This window comes from Alligator sinensis, unplaced genomic scaffold, assembly GCF_000455745.1.
Source record: "Alligator sinensis unplaced genomic scaffold, ASM45574v1 scaffold330_1, whole genome shotgun sequence".
Lineage (NCBI taxonomy): Eukaryota > Metazoa > Chordata > Crocodylia > Alligatoridae > Alligator > Alligator sinensis.
Window position 1 is genome coordinate 1287704 of NW_005842178.1, and position 24287 is coordinate 1311990.

Below are 24287 nucleotides of genomic sequence, written 5' to 3' on the forward strand. Positions count from 1 at the left end.
TAGATTTTCATTTTTTTTTGTAACATAGAATTGTGTTCTGTGTATTTTTGTGATAAATATGCATCAATTTGACACAATAAAAATTATTTCAAAGAGTGTTGCAGAATCTTTTACATCTCCCACTGCTCGAAGTTGGGTTATTAATACATTTACCTTGGGAAAAATAATCTTTTCTTCTCCAAGTAAGAATTTAGCCCTTTCTGAATATCTTCTAAGAGATTATTTGCTTCCTGAAGCCTGTCCAACATCTTAGGCTGTTCAGTTGCTACAAGTACTCTGGTGTCCTTTACCTTTATGAAAATAAATTATGTAGAAAACACTATATGTGGACATATGGTTTGATTAGTTTATTTCATTTTTCTTTAATAGATGCTAATGATGGTCACCAAATATGTTACAGAGCATGACAAGTTAGACATTGGTTTCTTTGTTGCCTATCTTCAGATTATGAAAATGTGCAATTGAGAGTGCTTACTGTTTGAGAACATTGCTTTGTACAGACTAAATTGTATCAATAACGTTGTAGCCTGATTGTGGAAAAAAAAATGATAGGATCACATCCACAGGCATTAGAACATTTTAAAGATTATACTGATTTGAAGAGTCAAATCTTGTTTGCATGTGCTTTAGGCTTGCAACATTTCTTTCAATTACAAATAGGAGTAAAAATTCTATGACATGCACCTTTGAAACCCTCCACTTATCATCTTTTCTGCTTGTTCTCCAATTTACATTTATTCTCTGTGATTGCACTCATTTGGTTGATGTGATCAGCATCTCTTAGAACAAGTTTCATAATTTACAGAAACTGGGTTGTTATGCAAATCTCTGGTTTACTTCAAAATTTATATCAGTTGTCCTGAGTAGCCTGTCTTACAAAGATCTCAGCCTCCACTGCTCCTAAACATCTAACCTCTTGCTATCAGAAACTTCTTGTGGTTATATTCAGCAGAAAAAGATTTAGCACTCCTTACTAACTTTCCATAATCCCAAGTATGGAAATCGCTCAACATATTGTTACATATATTTTTCTGACAATGTAATGAACTAACAGAATTTTTACTGCACAGAAAATACCACACAAAAACACAGAAAATATCATGCAAATTATATTTTTTGTTGGTCTAATACCAAGTGAGCCTTTAAAGCCCAGATAAGTCACTGGAAGCCTTCCTACTCATTTCAATAAGCTCTGGAAGCACAAATCACTTATCCCTCTTCAATATTCTATTCATTTAACAGAAAAATCTAACTTAACTGCACAAAAACAAGATGATTTACAATTAGAGTTCAAACTGTTCTCTAAATTCATTCCATTGTATCTAGTTTCTACAGAAATCTCAAAAGAATGGGTAATCTTACCTATCCATTTTTTATACAATACTAGGCATTACAGGTGTTTAGTTAGGGACTCTGTGTTCTACATTACAATTTCCTATGACGCAAACTTAAATATCTGACTTTGGAAAAGCTGTCAAATTAGCTTAGCTATACTTACATTAACAAATAAATTAAAAAATGCTCACTCCATTACATGCAAGCACTTACTGCATGTGTCATGATGTCTTTCCAGTAAGCGTCTACGATGCCAAACTTTCTGCCCTCTTCTGGCATTTGAGCGATAATGTCTTCTGAACTAAAGATCGGTTCTAAGTAAAGCCACGTTGCTTGACATTTTAACCAGCTATCTAAAATATCTTGCATTAAAACAAGCTTCTCTTCCCATGCCTGTAAACAGAACATTTAATGCTTACAATCTACATAATTGCTTCAAATTGTGTTTTGATTCAGAGACTGAATAGTGGAAAATGCCAGATAATTACTTATATTAATGCAACATTTTCTCATTTCATTTCTATGTGGTTACTGGTATTTACATAATTGAAAATAAACAACCCTAAGAGTTTTATCTCTAATATCACACTCTGGCCAGAAAGAACCAATTTTTTAACAAAGCAGGAGGTGCAGTGCAACTGTGGCTCAGGTGTTTAGGCCTTATTCACCTGAATAGCCAGAACAGGTGCTTATACACATGCTCCGGAAGTGGCGGGGAGGAGTCACTTTAATTAGAGGGGCTCCAAGACCTGCTCTAATTAAAGCACCTGGAGTGTCTCTTGTATCAGTGTCCCTGCACTTAAAAATGGCAGCAAGAACACTTTAACTAAAGCTCATTGAACACCTCCACTGCCATTTTTAAGCATGGGGACACTGGTACACGAGATGCTGGAGTTTGCTTGAGCACAGTAATTACCACGCTCCAGCAGACTCGATTAATCAAGTCTGCTCTGAAGCACTGTGATTGCAGCACATCAGAGTATTGGCTTAGAAATGGTATTCAAAAGTTTGTTTTTTGGGAATTGGCTTATAAGTAGAACGGGCAACAGGGGTCAATTGATTTCTAAAGAGTTTGGGTCCCACACAACCCAAATGCAACAAGGCCAACAAGAACACATAGTATGGAAAAACAGTCTGGAAACTGGGAGTATGTACTATGCTGCCCATAACATGAGATAAAGTGGAACCAGCTAACAAGCCAGAGAGCAGAGGGGCCTAAGTCCTGGTTTTGGGGGAACAGACAAAATTAGAAGGCCCGGAAAGCTACATGGATGTGTGACCACAGAGAGACAACCAACCAGAGATGGCCACGAATGAAGAGTCATCAGGAGTCACCAAGAGGGAAGGAGAATACAAAAGTGCAGACTTGAGAGTAACAAAGGGTCCTTTCCTTTGTCTCATCCCACCCCGGGTTCCTCCTCCTCCTCCCCATCCTTCTCCCTGAGAGGGTTCCCCATCCCCTGGGAAGGGTCCCCGAAGCCACCATGGACAGAGGCCGTACAACCAGCCCATCTCATCCACCCCAATGGAGGGGCTGTGTGGGCCTTGGCATCCCACCTCCAGGCTGCTGATATGCTGACATCTGACACTTAAGAGATAGCCTCAGAGTGAAGACTGCAGCCTGTCCAGGTGGACTTTGACTCTGATGACAGCCCTAGGATTTGGTAGCTTTATAGAATTGCTTGGTTGTTTGTATAGCTTCTTTTGTTATCACTGTGTATCAATAAATTTGCCTATTATCGAATGGAAAGGCCATGGTCAGTCTGAGGGTGGGAACAAGGCCTTTGGGTCCTAAGTCCAGAGCCAACAGGAGCTTACTCACTGCTTGTATATAGGCACCTAATGGGGTCTACGTGTGTGAAGAAGGACTCCTGAGAACAAAGTTGCAAGATTCAGATTTTATTTATGACTGTAAATTGGTTTGTGCACTGATAAGACACCAGCCCTTCAAAACTGTGCAAAATCTCCCAATTTTCAGTGTAAGGGGTGAGCCAGGGTAAGCAGAGGGTATATAAGAAGGTAGGCAGATTGCACTGTATCAGGTGACCCTTGGGGGTTGTTACAGGAGCCTGTAAATTAAGGGTAGCATTTGCTCCTCACCACCCTCAGTGCTTTTGCTGAGCAGCAATCAGCTGGACCTAGGCACTAGGGCTAATGACCCAATGAACAGATGGAATTAAAGGACTGACATCATGAAAATTAGTCAAAAGTATAACCAAATATTAATTGGAGGTGGCAAGAATCTCTACTTTCTGTGTAAACCTTTTGAATTTGTCCAGTCTTTAACACCTTTGTTCATCAAAAATGTGTTGCAGAATGACTTCATATCTTAAACCTACCATGAAACTGCACCTGAACAGACAGGTAGGCCACCAGGAAGAACAACTTTGAAAAAATGTGTGGATTATAACAATGCCACAAAATTACATATGTATTTCCCTCACAAATGAGAGTGCTACTTCTTATTATACAAATCAACAAGGTCAGTTTAAATCCATCAGCCTATTCCCAAGATACAGGACTCAAAAAATCTTGAACATTTTGACAACCAGTGTGGCCATACAATTACATTTTCCTTTAGCTTCGTTGCAAGTGTTGCACCTGCTTCTTTGGAAACCAATAGTTCAAAGCTCTTTGAAAAAACAGCATGAATATTTGTATTCCTTAGAAATAACTCAAAATGTATAACTTCTTATGATGCCAGAACACCTTAAAACACTCAGGAAAAGTATATTATGAAAGACATGTAAATGCAATCAAACTGGCTTTCCCTTACCCGGCATTCACTTTCTATTGGTCTGATGAATGGAGAGCCACACATTGTCTGTGTCTTAACAATGTGATCATCGAGCAAAAGCTGAATGTCATCAATTGCTGACAGGATGCTGGTGTTCTGTAAATGTATCACACTTAGTTAAAGCAAATTAAGTTATTTTGATACACTAGTCTAAAAAATTTAGAGGTCCTCCCTCTACCACAGACTTCTTCTGTATCCTTGGACAAATCATTTAATCTTGCTGTGGCTCAGTTTCCCACATGGAAAATAAGGATAATAAAACCCCCCTGCCTCCCATGTGTGTTGTGAGGATAAATACTACAAACCCAAAAAGACTTTCAGATGCTATGGTAATATAGGTCATTAAATTACCTACAGATAGATATTTTAATAACTTTGCATGGGCTATCATGCCTGATTTTACTTCATGATACTCCTGTACATCAGTAATAACTACACTGATTTTGCTGAAATGCTGTAAGTCAGTGCAGATTTATTCATTTTAACAATTTGCTAGTTGACCTTTACTCACAGTGTCTCTGTACTTCACAAAAATGAAATGCATATTGACCCATTCCAATTTCATCTTGTCCAGGGATTTCTCTAGGGAATATTCTTTACTAGCTGCTGCTCCTATAGGTTCCAATCTGGATTAAAATGAAATGTAGTTTAACTATATTACAAACAAAACATTCCAAGTGAAAAACAATTTTGGGATAGAGAAAGAAAAAAGGCAATTCAATGAGAAAACATAGGAGTGAACCTACAGAACCTACATGCAGACTTATGCATGGCACTGAAGTGTCTATGCATTTCAGCCTTGTATTTACACACGAAAAAGGCCAGTGAAATATGTAACAGGCCGTATTTCAAATGGGAGCTCATGAGTTGAAAACAGCAGAACAGAAGAACCTGGATGTACTAGGTGATCACAGGATGGCTATTAGGGCTGTGCAAAATTTCGTCAGACATTTCGTTTTGACACTGTTTTGACCAATTTCGAGGTCGAAACAGCAAAATCGAAACTAAACAAAGGCCCTCAAAATAGCCTTGAAACAAAACGAGGCTAGTTGAAATGTTTCGACCATAGGCTGGAGATGGGAAGTCAGTTCAGCTGGGCTGCCTCCCGCCCCCGGTGCGATCTAGCACGGGGGACCAGGAAAACAGCCCAGCTGGGCTGCCTCGCTGCCCTCGGCAGGATCTAGCACCGGGGATGGGAAGTCATCCCAGCTGGGCTGACTTCCCATCCCCAGCAAAACTCAAAACAGTGTCAAAAGAGCCTTTCTGTTTCAATGGAACAGAACAGCTGTTTCGACTCGAAATGAAATTCAAGACAAAACACTGTTCTGTTGAACCGTCGAAACTCAAGGCGAAACGGAATGGTGCCATTTCGCACAGCCCTAATGGCTGTGAGTTGCCAATGTGATTCAAAAACAATTTAAAAAAGCAAATGTGATCCTAGGGTATTATCAGGAAAGGTATGTCTAAGAGAGAAGTAGAAGCACTGATGACACTGTAATTAGGTAAGACCTGATCTAGAATACTGAGTGCAGTTCTGATCACCCATATTCCAGAAGGATGAACATGAATAAAACTAGGTACAGAGAAGAGATACTAGAATGATCCAGGGAACTGAAAGCTTAAAAGAGGAGACTAGAAGGGCCTGGGTTCTTCAGACAAAGCAAAATGAAGACTGCTGTGTATAGATACATTGAAAGGCGTAAACAACAGGGAACAAAAATAACTAACTATTTAAACCAAAGAACAATGCTGACACAAGAATAAATGAGTATAAACTGGCCAAGAATAAATTTAGACTGGAAAATCAGAAGATTGTCTCTAACAATTAGAGCAATAGTATCAAAAATATGACCCAAGAGCTGAAACTGCTTACAGACCTGTTTTGTCTGGCCCCAGGTTCTTAGAAAGGCTAAGAATTTGGTGGCAGGGTGAGGTGCACCCCCAAAATCCATGTACATCAGCAGTGAGGCAAGCAACAGCTGTGTCAATCCTAACAGCTCTCTGACGCCATTCACCCCATCTCCACAGGTGGGCCCAGATTTTGCCTGCACGAAGGCCCATGGGCCAGATCTGGCCTGGGGTGCCAAACCAGTTTGACACTCCTGCATTAGAGAATAAAGTTCTGGAACAGCCTTCCAGTGGAAGCAAAACCTACCTGATTTCAAGGTAGAACTCCATGAAGTTTATGAAAGAGATCATATGATGTAGCACATGTGATAAGAGGTGATTAGACTCAGCAACCTGGAATGTTCTTTTCAGTGCCATGTTCCTCTATTTTTGAATTATCAAGTGAGCCGGACTGTATTGCACTAGGCTTGTACAAACACAGAAAAGAAATATTCTCTCTGCTTAAAAGAGCCTACAGCCTAAGGAACATTAGACAAATACTCAGTTTTGGTAAGTATGTACAGTATCCTTTTAGCACACAGGTCCATAAGTCCTCATAGCTGGACAATTGGTACCAAGGCATTTGGCTTTATATGCAGATATAAAAAATATTTAAAATAGTACCAAAAATATGTTTTCAAGTTCCCTAAAATAATTTTACTGAGAAATGTGACCTAAAAATATATGATGATGTGATGAATGCTTTATTGTCATTTATAAGAGATAACCTGCAGAATTCACTCATGCCATTTAAATCTTGTAGCCATTCTAGACACTGCTCCCTTGACTAATGTCACCTAGCAAGATTTTATTTACATTTTCTAATTCACCAACTGAGGATAATAATCTCTACAGTTTTACGCTGCAGTTTAGGTGCAGAAGAGAATTTTGGAATAAATAGGGGTGGGATTTTCAGAAGTATACCTTTACAAGAACAACGTGCAATGCTTTTCATGTCAGATTTGTTTTCCTCCAACACTTCTGAAACTTCCACCTTTAAGTCAATAATGTTCATCAGTGAAAAATTAAAGGCTTTAAAATGTGAAAAAATATCTAATAGGATTAAAGGGGTTAGGAAATTTATCAGATTAGAAAAGTGTATCAATGGGGTTTTATGTTTAAAAGAAATTAGAATTAGGATGTACTACTTACTTCTCCATGTATTTTGATAATCCATATTCCAACATATTTAATAGGGAAGTAGTTTCATCAGGTCTGATCTCACATCCTACTATTTCACTAATCTGAAAATAAATAGAACACAGGATTGGTTATAAAGATGTAAATGTGTAACTGGAGTTTACTGAAGTGGACTGCAAGACTCTCATTCCACCAGAGTTGGCTCTGCACCCTTAGAACTACAAGATTGGGTCCAACATGTGCTAACTTTTAGTGGAATTACATACTGTGGAATTTTTTGGAATAAAGAATGGGGGTATCAGAACAATCACTATTTTGAAGGAGAAAATGTAATTGTTTAGTATGTATTTCAACAGCACCTGTTCCCAGTGTCTCTCCTTCATTCCTCGATTGCAAGCAATAGACAGGACAGGAAGATGCTGCTTGAACTTGTCAAGTTTAAATTTCATATTTTCTGCTAAGCGCTTTGGTCCAGGAAGATCTATAAAAGTCTTAGAAAGTTTGTACATGGTCCTCCACATATTTCCAACTTCCTCAGTGATAACATCAGCATTCAAGTTCTGAAGAGGTCCTGCATGTATAATTTGAAATGAACACTAAGAAAATATTGATGCTTGTTCAGTACTAGAAAGATTTATAGGTATTTGTAACCTTTCTTTTTTTAACTGTAAACAACTGTAAACTGTTGCATTCCAAAATACCAGACCCACAACTTTATTTAGCACCTCTACATAGCATTTTACCACCCCAAAAAACTTTGCACAGGACAAACCAATCAATCTTTGCAACATCTGCATGAGCAAGTAGTATCATTCTAATTTTATAAACAGACACTGAGAGAGAGAGCAGTTTAGTGATTTCAGGCACTCAGGGCTGAGGCCCAGTTACAATTCTATACAAGTTCAGACAACTCCAAAATGGCAAATTTTATCACAAAGCCCTATCATCCTCACCATTCATCCACTCCTCAGACTTGGTATGGAAATTAAAAGCTGTTATCCAAAGTTGCTCAAAAGGTTGTTTATTTACAATTACAGCTTGCAGCAAAGGAAACTGACTCTTCTCATGCTCCAATAACTCCTCTTCTTTGTTAATAGCCTTTAGGGGAAAAATATGATTTCCGTTAAGAAGTCCATTGTTACTGAAGAATTCTGTTATGGAACATAGGATAAAAGTATCTAAGAGCCAGTTAGATTTTTAAAAGTATTAAGGTACCAAAAAATGCAGTGAAAGTCTAGTGGGAATTCAATAAGGGAATTAAGCACCTATATGCTTTTGAAAATCCTATTGGCTGGAAGACTGCAAGTGTTCAAATACTTTTAAAAAAGCAGGTCTTAGCAGACTTTTCATTAATGACTTACAACATAAGCCATGCCATACAGGGTCAGACCAATGGTCCATCTAGCCCAGGTTTAGCCATTTCTGAGCCTAAGTACCATTGACTTTCAATAAGACTTTGGCACCAAAGTGCTTAAATTACTTTTGGAAAAGGGACTTGGACATTTTGGGAAATTGTATCCATTGTGTTATTTTCTGTTATTTTGTATAATAGTAGAATCTAGAGGCTTTAATGAAGATCAGGTAGCCAATGTACAGCATACCGCTATATATAATATACACTTTGCTTTTAGACGGCAGCTTGAAGAAAAAAAATCTGAACAGCAGATTGAGTAGCAGCAGCTAGGAAGATGAGACTGCTCCTGAGCCTTCTTCCAGCCTCACACACCAGATAGGGCCTACAGGCTAACCTAGTGTGCTGGGTCCAACCATCATGTCAGGCCTGGGGCCACATACTGGGTCCAAGGTGACATGGCAGATCCGATCCAGGCAAATTGTACCCAATGCTGCACACAAGACCTCGGTCCATGTGCTGGATCTGACCCTGCAGACTACATCCAACCCCATGCCTGCTCGGTCCGGGGTCATGTGCTGCATCTGACCCAGTGCATCAGGTCCAGATGCAGACCAACCTCACATATCAGCCAAATCTGGCACAGGGACCATGTCATCTGACTGGGGGGGTCTCCACAGGTCTGTGGAGTAGTGGCAGCATTACTGGTATGCTCCCCTGCCACCAAATCTCCAGACCTGTGGGGAATTGTTTTTTTCATATGTACCAGTAATGCACAGATGCAGGTGCAGATTATATGCAAGAAAATAACCTTAAGGTATAAGGAACAGTCCTTGCCCAAAAGAGTCTCCAGTATAAGCAGGTAACAGAGATAAAGAGTGACTGAAAAGCAGCATTGTTGTCTTAGTTTTCCTGTTGTGCAAGTGAAGCACAAGGCGATTCAATGATTTACTCAAAGTCACATAAAATGGCTATGGCAGAGCCAGAAACTGAGCCCAAGAACTGTTGGGTCTTAAGCCATCCTCCTTTCCCAACAATTTCAATCGTTCAGTAGATATGGGATTCATCCTCAGTCATACAAGGATGATTTTTTTTAATGAAAATTGTCAAAAACATCCAGTTCTTCAAACCAGCTTTAGTAAATAGAAGGGAATGGCAATGTGCATCTGCAAATTTGGGGATCATTTTCAAAGTCAACTTGATGATTGGTGTCCATAACTCTGAAAGAACAGGATATGAGCTTACCTGAATAGACTAACATTTGAGTCAGATAATAAATACCAACCTCAAATTCTACCATTGCATCATCCAAATTCTTATCCAGCTCATTAAATTTCTCAACATTATTCTTCATTTCTTCCAAAATCATGACATCACGTTTTTTGTAACTTTCTACTTCTTTCTCATATTTTTTTAGAGTTTCCTCAAATCGGGAACACCTAATTAAAAAGAGTTCAGAAACGTTACCATTTTAGACTTTATTCCTTTTATAAGTTTTGAAATTTTTTTGAAGTATAAAGAGGACTGTCAAGTGAAAGCTAACCTATCACTTACAAAACGCAACTTCCTAAATAATTATTCCTCACAATTGTGTAAGGTTTCCTCTTTACAGATGAAGAAACCAAGGCACAAAGTTTGAGTGACTTTTTTAGTTCCAGACAACAAGTCAGTAACAATGCCAGAAATATAACTAAAGAAACCTTTTAAAACATATAATAGCTCCAGGCTCTGTCTGCTAGTGCCTGCTGTCTTTACTATCCACATGAAGATACATGATGGCTGGAAATGGGAGAAAAGCTTTTACCCGATATGTTGGGGTATAATTTAGAAATGACAGGATCTCATATCTTTTATTAGACCAACTCAATAATTGGAAAAAATCTTCTTTGCAAGTTTTCAGGTATAAATACCATTCATCAGACTGAGGAAGCATCTGCAGTTGATCTGTGCTCTTCCTGAATGGAATGAATAATAAAGAGGCCAGAGGCTGGTATGCATGCAAGAAAGCTGGTGTGCGTGCAAGAAAGAAAATGGCTTTCTTGCATACATACCAGCCTATGGCTTCTTTACTATTCATTCCATCCAGGAAGAGCACAGATCAACTGTAGGTGTTTCCTCAGCCTGACAAAGGATATTTGTAGCCGAAAGCTTGCAAAGAAGAATTTTTCTGACTATTTGAGTTGATCGAATAAAAGATATCAGATTTACCCAAAGAACCTTGTCCGTCCATGTCCTTAGACCAACATGGCTACAACCTATACCCCAGGAATGACGGAATAAATTTATGTAAATCCTAGCACCATCCTTCCTTCCACCCTTCAGACCAATTCAGAAACAAGAAAAACTCCAGTCTGAAAGATTATTTAAAACTTGGAGCTAGGAGTTTCCTTTGACTGCAATCTGCTGACTTGACAATACCACACACTTCATTGGTCCTGAGTCTTTTCTTTTTTTTCTTTTCTTTCCCATTTCCAGTACAAGAGACTATCCTAATTTAATACCATACCTTTTACTCAGAGCTGTCTCTGCTATATCCCTCCTGACAAACAGCTGGTTTCTGCTTTTTTCAAAGATTATCTCAATCTCATCTGGCCAGTGGAAAACAGTACTATTCAGCTTTAAGTCATCATCTAAATTAAAAAAGAGTCTATTTAAGAAATTATTTTAAACAGTGAAATATAGGGCGGTTACTATGACAAACATGCAGAATGGTTAAGACTACTTTTAGGGAAAGGTTACAAAAAATAGTACCCAATCTTGTACCTTCGGCTTGCAAGTAAAAATAGATCAGACAGTCATGTTGACTTTTGGGAGCATGAAAAGTGCTGACATGGCTGAGATTGGTTTCTAAATCAGGACGATCTTCATGTAAGATTATTATATTGGTTTATAAACAGAGGGACAAATTCTTGGCTCATGTGTATAGGAGCAATCAAAATTTGGTCTTGTAGGTTTCAATTGAGACAGATACTTTGAAAGGGATGAAATCAAAATACTATAAAATCAAACCAAAACTATTAAAATATATGCTTTAAGTTCTAGGGTGTGCTCTTGTCTGGGAACCTTGCTATCATAAGTATTATGTGAGAGTTGAGTAAGGAGTTCATGTAGTGAACAGTTAAAGATGTGGCCTGGGATGATCGAGGTGTCCCCTATGTATGCAAGCCTTAAAGGTGCAGATACACTATTCATTTACCCTGCTGCCACTTACATGAGTTTATACAGGCAGTCCTTGGACTTACGACACAATTGGTTGCTGCAAACCACGTCTTAAGTCGAAACATTGTAACTTGGAACCAATTTTCTCATAAGAAACAATGTTATAAATGAGGGATTCATTCCTGAACCAAGGCCCGATACCCTATTTTCACTAAAAATACCCCAGAATTTTGTACTCGATCAATTATAGATGAGTAATATAGCTACATTAATGTATTTATATTGTAAATAGCAATCATATTGATTTGGAAGGACTTTTTTGAGGTGACTTTGCTGGACTTTTTGAAAGGCTCTTTGGACTTTTTGAAGGGTTCTTGGCTGGAGTCTTATCAGGAGTCTTGGCTGCAGGTTTTTCTGGAGTCTTGTCTTCTTTCTTAAAGAAAGTGTCCAGGGAAATTTGGACAGATGTTCTCCAGGGAGATGAGCAACGCAGCGAACTTGTTCGCTGGCGTGGCATTGCATCACATCAAGCGTTGTAAAGTCGAAACTGACATCATAAAGTTGAAAAAGGGTGTCAATTTATAAACGTTGTAAGTGCGAAATGTTGTAACTCAAAACGTTGTAAGTCGAGGACTGCCTGTACATGGATATAAGTTACACCAGCATCTAGAGTGAACAGATGACCAGCTCCCCAGAGGCAGCTATCTGCAGCATATTCTACTACAGTGCCTTACCATCAGGTGGCAGGGGAATCAGTAATAGGCCGTTTGCAATAAATGAATACCTAACTCAAGTTTGAAACTTATTAGCTCTATGGGCACATGATCCATATACCAGTGTATATAGATTCCTGACTTCCCTGGGGAAAATTTTCCCCCCCAGAATAGTGTGATTTATAGTAGTGTGGTGTAGTATAGCCACATTTACACTGATATGACAGAATAGGATGATATCTGAGTTTCAAAACTATCTCTATTATCATCAAATCAGAGGTATTTGTCAGACAAGGTCACCTCACCCCTACACTAAACAAAGATTTGGTTTTGTTAGTATGGCAGGGAACAATATAACCAGGAGTGCAACCAATCCTTGCACATAACATAGCAGCTGTTTGAAAGAGTCCTTAGTAAAGAGGTCCTACGTATGGAAGAGAAGAATTGTTTTCTTGCTGTATTTTTCCCTCTAGAATCTGCTGAATCCCTCTAGAATCCTGGCAAAATCAATTCCCTCTAGAAAACGCTTTTTTCTTTCTTTCTATTTGGTGTTTGTTTTTTTTGTGCAACCTTTCATAAACGTAATAGAAGTTCTATAATTTATCTAGCACCTCGGATAAACAGTAGCCTCTGTTTTATACATTTTCCCCATGAAGACTTTTATATTCTGTATTTTAAAACATACAAGGAAGGTCAGCATACTCCGTCAAGAATTCCAGTCTGTAGGCTGCTTCAGAGATCTCACGTCTCAGTTTAAAAACAGTGATTTCACTGGCTTTTTTTAAGTAGGCAGTAAGCTCCACCAGCTCCTCAGTGTTCAAAGGCATCTCATTCACCTTGTCTGCAATTATTTTGTACTGATTGCAAATGCTACAACAAGAAAATAGACATATTAATATTATTATGATGATTAATAATAAAGAGTGGTGCAAGATCTTATTAATGGAGTTTGTCATTAATGCATCTTTACAATTGAGATATTCTCACGAATATGCACAACAGGCATACAATTAAGGATGCTCTTTTATGTCATTCATTCAGTTCCATCATCCTACCTCTCTTTTAAGAACTGAAATGTCCATACAATAGAATCCTAGTCAAATCGACAGTAAATTGCCACTGGAATACTTAAAAGTACACCTGCATTTAGAATCCACCTAAGATTTAAACTCTTACACCAAAAGAAACTTACTTTAAAAAAAAATCAAAAACTAATTTCTTGCCAACATATACAAAACACTGCATCTAGCATGAAGCAAAACTTAAAAGCTAAAATGGACCTCCAAATAAAAATGAACATGGGTAAAGGGGTCGGGGGGGAATGCAGAGGGAGAAAAAAAGAGAGTGGTTCCCTGATCCTGAGGTACCAATGCACCCGAACCCTTAAAAACTGCATGTGCAGCCCAGCCCCACACACACTTTTTAAAGGGGTGTAGTGAGCCCAAGATTGGGGAGATGCTCTCTAATGTCAGGCTCACAGCACCCCACTCATCTGCTTCTGGTGATCAGATTGGGGCATGAGGTACAGGAACCAGTTCTGCCCTCAGCCCAATCAAGTATGGCACAGCCATGTCCTGGTACCTGGGGCTGCCCCATGCAGATCCTGACACACAGATCTGTCATGGGCCAGCTGTAATCTGTCTCATGTTCAATATAAGGCATGATACACATGAGCTATAAAGATGATGCACATTGTACGTGGAACAGCTCTGTGGCTCATGTACAGTATTATCACAACATAAATTCATCTTAAAAAGCTTATTCTTTTTTCATTTGTCAGCACCTGAATTTAGGGCCTATACTTCTCTAACAGGTACCTACAGCCCTTACCCTGCTTTAGATGGGCATCAGCTTTTGCAGGGAAAACGGAGAACCATGAGCTCTCAGCCGGACAAGTCAGCAAAAGAGGAAATAATTGTCAAGTGTTTTCACTGTGATGTTTACATGTGCCCAGATACAGCCTAATTTAAGTGTTTTGTAAAAAAATGAAAGACCTCCTTTCTTCAATTTTAAATACACAACCTGGGATCCTCCATGCATATCTGATTAACAATATAAAATCCATCAGAGGGGTGAAGGTCCCTTAGGCACTAATATACAACATCAACCCAAAATGTAGTGGTAGCCAAGCAATCTAGCATACATGTACCTTTTATTTAATTCTCTGTTTTCATCCACTTCAAACTCAATGAGCCTATCTTTAAGATTTTGGGCCCGACTGCAAAGTTCCTCATTCAGCTTTAAAGCATCCAGGCAGAACATGGCGAGAGGGACAGTGATATGCATGGAGGCTATTTCTTTTTTCAGTTTTGTTAAACTGTTAATCTTCTGCAAAAGGGGAAAAATAATCCTATTAGTTTCTTTAGAGTCCATGGGGTGGGCGTGGGGGGGCAAATGCTACAAAAGAATAAAAAATTATTCTTTTATTCTTGGTTAAATGTTCTTTTGTTCTTGGAACATTTGTTCTTTTGTTCTTGGTTAAATGTACCAAGTAGATAATACATTTAACACAGAAATAAACCACAGGAATAAGAAATAACCCATATTTACATGTTTAGGTTTCAGCTCTCCCCCACCACAGAACCAGGCTGAAGAACCCCAACTGTAGAAAGTTCACTGTGATACAGTGGTTCATATTGCCTGCAGGCTGCACCTAGCTAGGGACTAGTTCAGCCAGGAAAGCTCAGAACGCGAGTAAGGCTGGCAAGGAAGAATCAAGGAGATGTACTAATTCAGTGCATGACCTGCATACTCCTCTGCAGTGGGTTTCTTCTTGGAACACAAACTGCCTTCCTCAGCTTAATGCATAGAAAACAGTATTATCATCTGTTCTATTAGCACAACTTCCCTATGGACAGAGGGAATGTAAATTACTGCAAGTACCCTCCACTTCCAAGGATGAATCAAGCCCTTAAAGTAAAACCTCTTAGATCATATAACATAGAGAAGTAAGACTGGAAGGGACCTCAAGACATCATAGTCTAGTCCAACCGGGGATGTCTTTGGGATGAGAAACTTGTCACCTGCATCTCTGTACTGCTGTGCAGAGGTTGATTGCTGTGTGAATAGTATAATATGTTACCTTGGTGAAAGCTTCTAAGGAATGGCTTTCCTTCAAAAAATTAGTAACCTCTTGCTCTGCCTTGTTGTTCAAAAGATCACTGTATTTCCTGTACACATTTAAGTACCTAAAACACAAAAGAACATAAAAATAAAAACAAAATGCCAGTGTTAGGACTCACCGCAATTGGAAGTAAGCATTCAACAAATGGCACTAACTCTAATTGTTTATACACAATTTTATCATATAGTGGATTTAGATTAGCAAGAGGTTAAAAGCCAAAACTTACTTCTGTGGACCGACTGTGTTGTTCTCAAATATCCTTGCAGCTTTATTCACATATTCTGAAACCAAAGATTCCTCTGGTCTGACTGTACGAAGAATGTGGTCATCCCTTTTTAATTCTGGAAAGATTTGAACTTCTACCTAAAAGGACCCCCATAATGCAAATAAAGTGATACAACACTTCATAATAATAGGAGAAGGCATTTCACCAACCCACACCATCATTTAAAAAAGTGTATAATTCTACTTACCTAGTGATCTGGGAGAAACAGTACCATGCCACACTAGTATGATCCATAATTCAACACTGAAAATGCACTCGAAGCACTCTTCAGTGCTTTTTGCCACCTCAGGGCCAGAATCAGAGAAAGCCTAGAACACTAAGTCTGAGCCACAACAGCTCAAACATCACTTTTGGTCACTCAAAATAGCACTGAGAGGCATAAAATGTACACCTAGGCTTTGACATGTCGATCTCTAAATACCACTGGGAACACTTGGCTGTTCTGCTGGAGCCTGTATTTGAAAACTGGGTGTACGATGCTGACATTTCATTTACGAACATAAAGATAGCCTAAAGGACACTATTCCACAACTGAAGGAATAAAATGCAGGCAAAAATGCTCATAGTTTCCCAGCTGTAACAAAGAGCCAGAGCCCCCTGTTACTTTAAGAGGGGATAGCTGAATTGGGGTCTGCTGCATTTTGGATAAGCATCCAGAAGAAAGCCTGCAACAGCAGGAACTGCTAGGTAACCAATGAGGACTCCAGGACAGGAGAGTCCCAACAACTTGTTAGGCTGAACAGAAACCCCTGGGCCCATGTTCAAGAACACCAATCAGATGACCGGAGGGGGCAAGGTTTAGCTGTACATAAGCCCAGCCTTTGGACTAGGGCTAGCAATCCATGCCAGCAGGCTGCAGGGGAAGGAGCTAAAGACAGCTGACTGCCAGGAAAAAGGAGGTACCCTGTGAGCTGGGGAATCAAGTCAGCTCCTTAGGGGAGGAATGTGGCAACTGGTATAGCCCTGGTGGGGTCTGAATGAGTTGCATTGTTTTCTAGTTATTTCTTCTATGTTTAAGTTCAAACACTGGAGGACCGGACTGTGGCTATGGAGGATCTGTGGAGGCCACAGGGTGCCTGAGGAACACCTAGCATAGAGCCCTGTAAGGGCCACAGACCCCAGGATAGTGCAGGGCAAGAACAGCTTTGTTGAGGTCAGGGACACCAAGGGCTGGTATTGAGAGTCACCTTGCTGGGGCTTCAGACCCCAAGGGCTGGCACAGACAGCAAGAGCAGCCTCGCTGGGATCAAGGACCCCAGGGGCCGGTACAGAGAGCAAGCCAGAGCTGAGGTGCAAGAGCCCAAGGTCTTCAGCAGTGATCATGGGCTGAGGGGGTTCAGCCAGAGAAAAATAGTCAAAGCTAGGAAGGCTGAAGTCTGTACGAGGGCTTTTGGGCCTGAGGGACCCAGTGTCAGTTTGGGCAAGGAGGCCCTGTCCAAGTGGTAACTGATATCTGTGAGGCATGAACATGGCTATGGGGATGGTTGGAGGCCACAGTTATAGCTAGAGACCTCCTAAATCATGGCAAGATAAAGGGATTTTCACGGGCTGCTCACGGCATGCAGAGCCAATTTCACCGTCTTTTTGCAGCGAGCCCCTCCCACACCGCTGATTAGTCAAAGGGCCCCGGCAGCCCTGCCCCTTGCCACTGATTGGCTGTGATGGCCAATCACTCATCTTCAGACTACAGCATTACTGCAGCTTTGCACCTGGCTTCTTACAAGATGGCACCAAAACCCTCTCACTTTCCCGACTGGTGCCTTCACTGAGCCTACGCCACTAGTTCAGACACTAAGTTCCCAAACCATGTGCTCTATGGTTGCAGGGATTGCTGTGCTTTCTTTGTATTACAGCAAGCTTTTATTTTTGGGGGGTGATTCCATGCGAAATCATCAGAAACACCATTTTTCACAGTGATTGCAGAAACTGCATGTTTTGCAGTTTCCATAAAAATCGCAAAACCACCATTTAAGTAGATCCCTTATTCTAGCCCCTAGGGCACAGCCAGGATCACCTTAAAGGTGAATTACACCCCACAGAGTTTGAAGAAGTGAAGCCCCAAGGATTGGAGTTTGGAGGCAGAGGTGCTTTGAGGGCTAGACAAAAAAGACACCAAGGAGGAGGCTACCCTGGCCTCTGGAGGCATCTTCCCAAGTTAAATATCATAAGATCAAGTTGGGGCAGGTGAGAGATAGGAGGTGAGAGAGGCCAGGGAGTGAGGGCAGGCAAGTCAAATGCTGGGGCAGATTCCCCAAGTCTGGCATCAAATGCTGGCATCAAATGCTGGGGCAGATTCCCCAAGTCTGTCACACCAACATATATGAAAAATAAAAAACGCTCCAGTTTAGAATCAAAACATGTCGAAGGTTCACCTGACTCTAAATGGCCCCTCAGGTCAGTGGAATTAAGCAGGCAAATTTTTGTGCTAACAGTAGACAGAGATGTCACATTTGACCTCATTTAACACCTCAGTCTGCATGACCAGGTGCCCAGGTACAGTTTGGAGGTCTGTGGCCTTCTGTACAAATGTGCTGAGAGGCTCGAATGTGCACCTCTGTAACCAGAGCAAGATGCCATAGCTTCTTTACCACTGTGTCCCCATTTAAAGTATTGATAGAAAAATCAGTTGCCATAAGAAAATTTGCAGCAAGCAAAGGTATACTTTCACTGGCCTACACATTCTCCTTCTGTGTGAACCATACATGAGATCAAATATGTGATAAAGTAGCTTAAATAAAAACAGGGATCCTTTCCATGTTTTTCTGCAATCATTGAAAAGGCTTATCATACTATGGATAACACTTATAACACGCTCCTCCATTTGTTGTCTATATTGTCGATGGTTTCTACCCGAACATTCCTCATGATAGTACACTCCATCTCTTTTATTTTACTCTGTACCTTTGGAAGTTCCTCTGAACTCCGCAAGATCTCCATGAAGCAACGGTAGATTAAATCCCAACATTTTTTCATAGGTGGCTCAAACACAATTTTCGGTTCCTCCACATTGAGTTTGATGATTAGTATTTGATGTACAAAGAACTGCATTTCTTGATAAGGTTCTCTAAAGTCATTCCCATCCTCAAGAAAAAGAAGGAAAGAAAAGGATACTTGCTTATGAAATCAAGATAGTGCACAAATCTGCACCACTGGTGTATTTTTCACTTACCCTGATCTGAAGTCCAATCTTTCCAGGTACAGATCCCCAAAAGTACTTTGGCACCTAACTCTTAACTGAAAATTATGGGAATTAGGCACTTATATCCTTTCAGTACACCCGGGCCTCACTGCTTTCTGTGTTCAATGATTCAATGGAAGTACAGCACTGACCACTATATAGAATCAAACTCCTAAGAAACTATTCTCTTTTTTAAAAGAACAATTTTACTTGTCTGACATGAACCCCCTAGCACACAAAATGTCTGGATAACACCTAGCACCAAGGAAAACTGAGTCATATTAATAAATGCCTAAGCAAATAGTTCTAGTCACCTATGAGTCTATATGCTTGATCCCAGGAACCTGAGAACCTGTGACTTCAATGAGACCTCAGATGTTTAAAGATAAACACATACTTAACACTCTTTGGATCAAGGCCTATCAAAATAATAAAAGAAAACAAATGCACACTCATTGCAGGTATAATTGGAAGCTTCTGGAACTTGTTATTTATGGTAGTTATTTTGCAATCTCTTACTCATATGAATTGTTCTAGATCACACAAGAAGCCTGGGTTGCTGTACAGAATTAAGGCATATCTCCTGAAAGCAAAAAGAATCTAGGACATTTAACCCTTAAAGTATTTCATTTTACAGTTGCTTAAATCATTTTTTCTACACCATACTGAAAAGCAACAGCAGCACAACACTTCATTCCACATACCTTGTGTATCATGAAAAATGCAAGGAGATCTTCTAAAGAGTTAACAACCATTTCACGTAGTTGTAATGACATGAGATTTGCTACAGAAGCAAAATATTCTTCAATTTGTTGAGGGGAATCATAGTCGTTCTGAGGTGCCAAATGAAGCCACTTCTCTTTCTGATCAATGAAGAGGGATGCACAGGTTGGGATCCACCTACCATAAAAAACAAAGTACACCCTGTTTTAAAACCTTGCAGATTGAACCCGCTGCATGCCATGAAACTAGTGCTAAATCATCACCTAAAAGACCAGTGAAACAGACACCTAGCAGAGGCCGTCCCGAAAACCTTTAGAAAACAGGATTGTTGGTGCTTCGGATGCCTTCTGGGGATAGTTTTTGGCACTGGTTTCAATGCATACCAAGAGATTAACCACTATAATCTGTGGACTGGGGTGGCATGGGTGCTAAGGTGTGCAGTTGACAGCTCAGAAGTTGCAAAGTTTGAAGCCACAGCAGAAGCGCTCACAGTGCAGCCCTGTAAGATTCCGTAGTATCAGACTTAACTGTTTTGGGTCAAACTGGTTTATGAAACTTCTGTCCCAGACCCCTTCCTGATTCAAGTTAAATCTCAGTCCCCCAGCATCCCAGCATGCTTTTCACCCGTGGGCTGTGCTATGCTGTCTGCTCCAGAGAACAGGGCTGGCCCCACACCTATGCTCCCTAGCTGGAGCAGTGAGGGCTGGCTGACAAGGAGGTGAGGGGAGAAAGCCTAGCTGAGGATGCAGCCCAGTCTGCAGCGAGGGGGACTGCCGACCCCGCCAGGCAAACGCCAGCTGGGGTTTGAGGCCAGGGAGGGGGGTTAAACACCCCTTCCCCCACCCAAACTTACTGCTGGCTGCAACTGTGGACTACAAAGACCAGAGACACCTGGAACCAGGAAGAGGAAGTGATGAGTAACCCTGCAGAGTCCTGCTGTTGTAATTCTGGACTGCAAATCCCAGAGACCTCAGGGGCATCAGGAAGAAACAATGAACACACAGCCAGAGAGCAGAGCTGTAGCACCCTCCCACCCTCCCCCAGCTTCTGGCCTGGGCCACTACAGGCATGTGGCTGCATTTCCTGAATCCAAGGTAAATGTCTGTTCACTTCTGTTTCAATTTAATCTGTGCAGTTTAGGCTAAACTGCAAAGACATTGATTCAGCCTCAGGCTTTTTGACAGTCTGTTCTTAGTCCTGATGGCTAAGAGCCCTCTTCTAATTTCCACTCTAAATTTATTCATGACCAATTTATACCCTTTTGTTCTTGTGCTAACATTGTCCTTTAGCTTAAATAGTTCTTTTCCCTTCCCAGGAGCAATCACATATTTTGGCTTTTGCTTTGGTAGTTGTGTATGTATGTGGCCACAGTCTTCTGGGTTTAATATTTGTTTCTAAAAGCTAGCTAGTCCTTCTATCATTAGTACCCAGGAGATACAAAGATATTTGCTCTGTATTTTCAACCTGAGCTTGTCCATATCTTTTATGTGAACCCTTTGAAACAGACAGAACTCAAGCAAGAGTTGTAGTGAATTGGAGAGAGAAATGATCCATTTGAAAAGAGGTGCATTTGTATTCTCTTCACAGCCAGCTCTGCCTTCACGCTCCTCTGTGAGCAGCATAAAATAGAAGTGCTATTCCTCCATTCAGTCTAAGATTTACCAATTTCAAAGGCTTCACACAGGGGAGACCAAACAGCTCAGATTAACATTACCAGTTTCAGATAAAAACCCTGCAGCTCAGAAGGGAACCCTGAGTACCCAAGAGTCCCCAGCACGTCTTTGCTTAATTCATTCTAACAGGATTGAAGTAACAAGGTTCTCAGCCTGCTTATGTTTCTAAACTACTCCTGAGTACACAGCTCTAGGCAAGACCAATGTAGCAAATAAATTCTGACCTGACAACAAATCCCATGTTCCAAAAACTTGGAAAGCTTCATTAATGAGATGGCTTCCTTTCTCTTGGGCTAGCTTCCTAAAAGCCTACAGTAGCACGTGCTTCCACATGCAGACATGGTTAAAGAATCTTGCCACATAATCAATGACACCAGCCTGAAAATTAAATGTTTGTCTGTGCTTCAGTATTTCTTTTCCCTGTAGTAGAGATGCCTCAGGATGTAAGGCCTGATACAAAGCTAAGTGAAGCTGATGCGAGTTTTCTATTGACAGTATGCTCTGGATCAGGTACTTAAAAGCCAACAGTATGCTACTCAAATCAATGGGAATCAGCTTATCAGAATCCCCTCATGTAGTAGATAGGGATTGTTATCCTACAACTAAAGTCTGTATCAAGTGCTTCTTCTGACAAAAACTCTTGTTGACTGCACAACTTGGCCTACTGCTTTTAGCCTAGGTTGATCACTTAAAACAGCAACAGTTTCTAAATACTAGAGACATCAGACCCAATGTAAATATAATGTGCATGGCTTCATTTAGGATTTGGGGTCAATTATTTAAGTATGGACACTGCTGCAAATGGGCATGGCCCTTTGGAACACGCAGGTGTGAGTTTTCATCTATAAAAATCAGTAAAATGTGCACCTGACTTCTTGCTTATGCAAGCAGCTAATATACTGAAGCAAATCAGGCAATACTTACTACCAAAAAAATTGCCAGTGCTTTCTTTGAATATTTCATTAAAACAAAAGATATCAGGAGTTTGCTTGATATAAAGCAGAAGGATGTGGAGCATTGGTAACATTTACTGCATGTAATCCCTCCAAACTGCACGTGCAAACCCTTTGTAGGAACAAATGGGAACACACACTTAATATAGGATTTCTTCTCTGTAGTTACTGACCAAGTTAAGCCTTCATATCCTAAAAACATTCTGTTTAGTTACCAGTCCTAAGCATAGTACTGACTTCTTCTGAAGAATATCACGAGCTTCCATACAATGTCTTTGAATTAATTCTTCAAATTCATCGGGCAACAGCGGCAGCTCACCCGAAAGCATTTCTTCTGTACGAACAAATCTTAGGTTGCTAAATCTACAGAAAATAAAGTAAAAATGTAGATGGTGAGAGGAGTTCAAATTAAAGGAAAGTAAATCAAATGCAACAGGAGAAGCTCTTATAAGCAGTTAACTTGATGCATGCTATTTCTCTCCTAAATTGCTAAACATATTTTTTAATACACTTTTGCTATTAAAAAAAAGAATTCAGGACTGCGTGAATTTCATTTTGCATTTGCCCTTATTCATGTTACAATAACTTTTTCTTAAAATTAGTTTGGGGTTTTTCTGTCCCTTTTTCTAGATTCATTATTCCACCTGGTCAAACACAAACATGCAGAGGGACAGCTACTTCTCTTCATATCACATAGTAACAAAAATAGAACTAAGTGTGGGCCCTGGCTCCTTTCTGAAGAGAAAAAGTCAAAATCATGTCAATTTTTCATACATTGTGATTCAGTGCATCACAAGACGCACATCACAGTTTGCAAGGTTCTGTAAATTAAGTCCCAAATCAATGTTTTAGATTCCTTACCACAAAGTGCAAATATTTGCACAAAAACCAATGCTTTAATAGTAATAAATATTAAACTTAAAGCCATAAGAAAAAATGGGAGTTCATAATTGTCAAAAGTGACCTGTCATTTTGCATGCCCAAATGGAGGCACTCTAGAGGACCTAATTCTCAGAAAAAAATGAGCACCCATTTTCTTAAAACCCAGGCTTTTTTCAGATATTAGGTTGGGAAGCCAAAAGCTATTAGTCATCTCATCTGGGAATATTAACTCAAGAATGGAGTATTCTGACATAAGAATTGGTCTCAGTGGTATTCGCACATCCATGATTCCTCAGTTATATGGAGATACGAAACAGATGTTCCTGCCTAAATCCAGAAGCTGTTGTAAGAAGGGTGCTTGTACATGTGACAAGGGTTTAATCCCCAAGGTTTTATTCTATGCCCCTAAATTGAAATGGTGGGGCATAGACTAAAAACCTGAGGACTAAACCATTTCGATTTTTCCATCATGTTATGGCAAGGGGCCTGATCCTTTTTTGTTGGGGTTTTTTTTTTTGTCAGAGCTGGAGCCTGCCCTCTGGCTACAGGAGAGGTGGCAGGCTCCACAGAAAAAAAGGATCAGGCCCCTCGCTATTTCTGTCTTCAGCAAGAGCTTGCAGGGAGAGCTGCAAGCTGCCAGTGGACCAAGTGGCCTCTGAACTATGAGGGGCCCCAGTCCTTCCCTCTGTGGCAGCAAGGTGCCTGCTGAAGGCGGAAGTGGTGAGGGGCCTGATCCTTTTTTCTTTTTTTGGTGGAGCCTGCCTGTGGCCAGGGGGTGAGCTACCAGCAGGCCACATGGCCCCTGAGCTGTGGGGGGCCCCAGGCCTTCTCTCCATGGCAGCAGCACCCCCCAGGGCTGCCTGGACAGGTGAGCTCAGGAAACTGTTCGATCCAAGCTGGAGCAGCACCCAGCCTGCTAGCAACCCACTTGGACGGCCCCAAAAGGAGGGAAAGACTGGAGCCCCCCACAGCTCAGGGGCTGCTTGGCCTGCCAGCAGCTCACCCCCTGGCCACAGGCAGGCTCCACCAAAAAAAGAAAAAAGGATCAGGCCCCTTACCACTTCCGCCTTCAGTAGGCACCTTGCT

The 24287-nt window shown here is 40.6% G+C and overlaps 1 protein-coding gene across 1 annotated transcript in view; it reads right to left on the bottom strand.

Moving 5' to 3' along the window:
* Window positions 1-24287, bottom strand: part of DNAH3 (dynein axonemal heavy chain 3) — a 129549-nt gene that overhangs the window by 63601 nt on the left and 41661 nt on the right. Inside the window, exons 10-25 of the mRNA XM_025207009.1 lie at window positions 22557-22682; window positions 19675-19870; window positions 18694-18873; window positions 15733-15869; window positions 15465-15570; window positions 14532-14710; window positions 13068-13252; window positions 11017-11140; window positions 9796-9949; window positions 8113-8257; window positions 7519-7730; window positions 7172-7263; window positions 4644-4758; window positions 4112-4228; window positions 1549-1728; window positions 154-290 (exon numbers count right to left, since the gene is read on the bottom strand). Of these exons, the coding sequence (XP_025062794.1) occupies window positions 154-290; window positions 1549-1728; window positions 4112-4228; window positions 4644-4758; window positions 7172-7263; window positions 7519-7730; window positions 8113-8257; window positions 9796-9949; window positions 11017-11140; window positions 13068-13252; window positions 14532-14710; window positions 15465-15570; window positions 15733-15869; window positions 18694-18873; window positions 19675-19870; window positions 22557-22682 (2385 nt within the window). The remainder of the gene's footprint in view (window positions 1-153; window positions 291-1548; window positions 1729-4111; window positions 4229-4643; window positions 4759-7171; window positions 7264-7518; window positions 7731-8112; window positions 8258-9795; window positions 9950-11016; window positions 11141-13067; window positions 13253-14531; window positions 14711-15464; window positions 15571-15732; window positions 15870-18693; window positions 18874-19674; window positions 19871-22556; window positions 22683-24287) is intronic.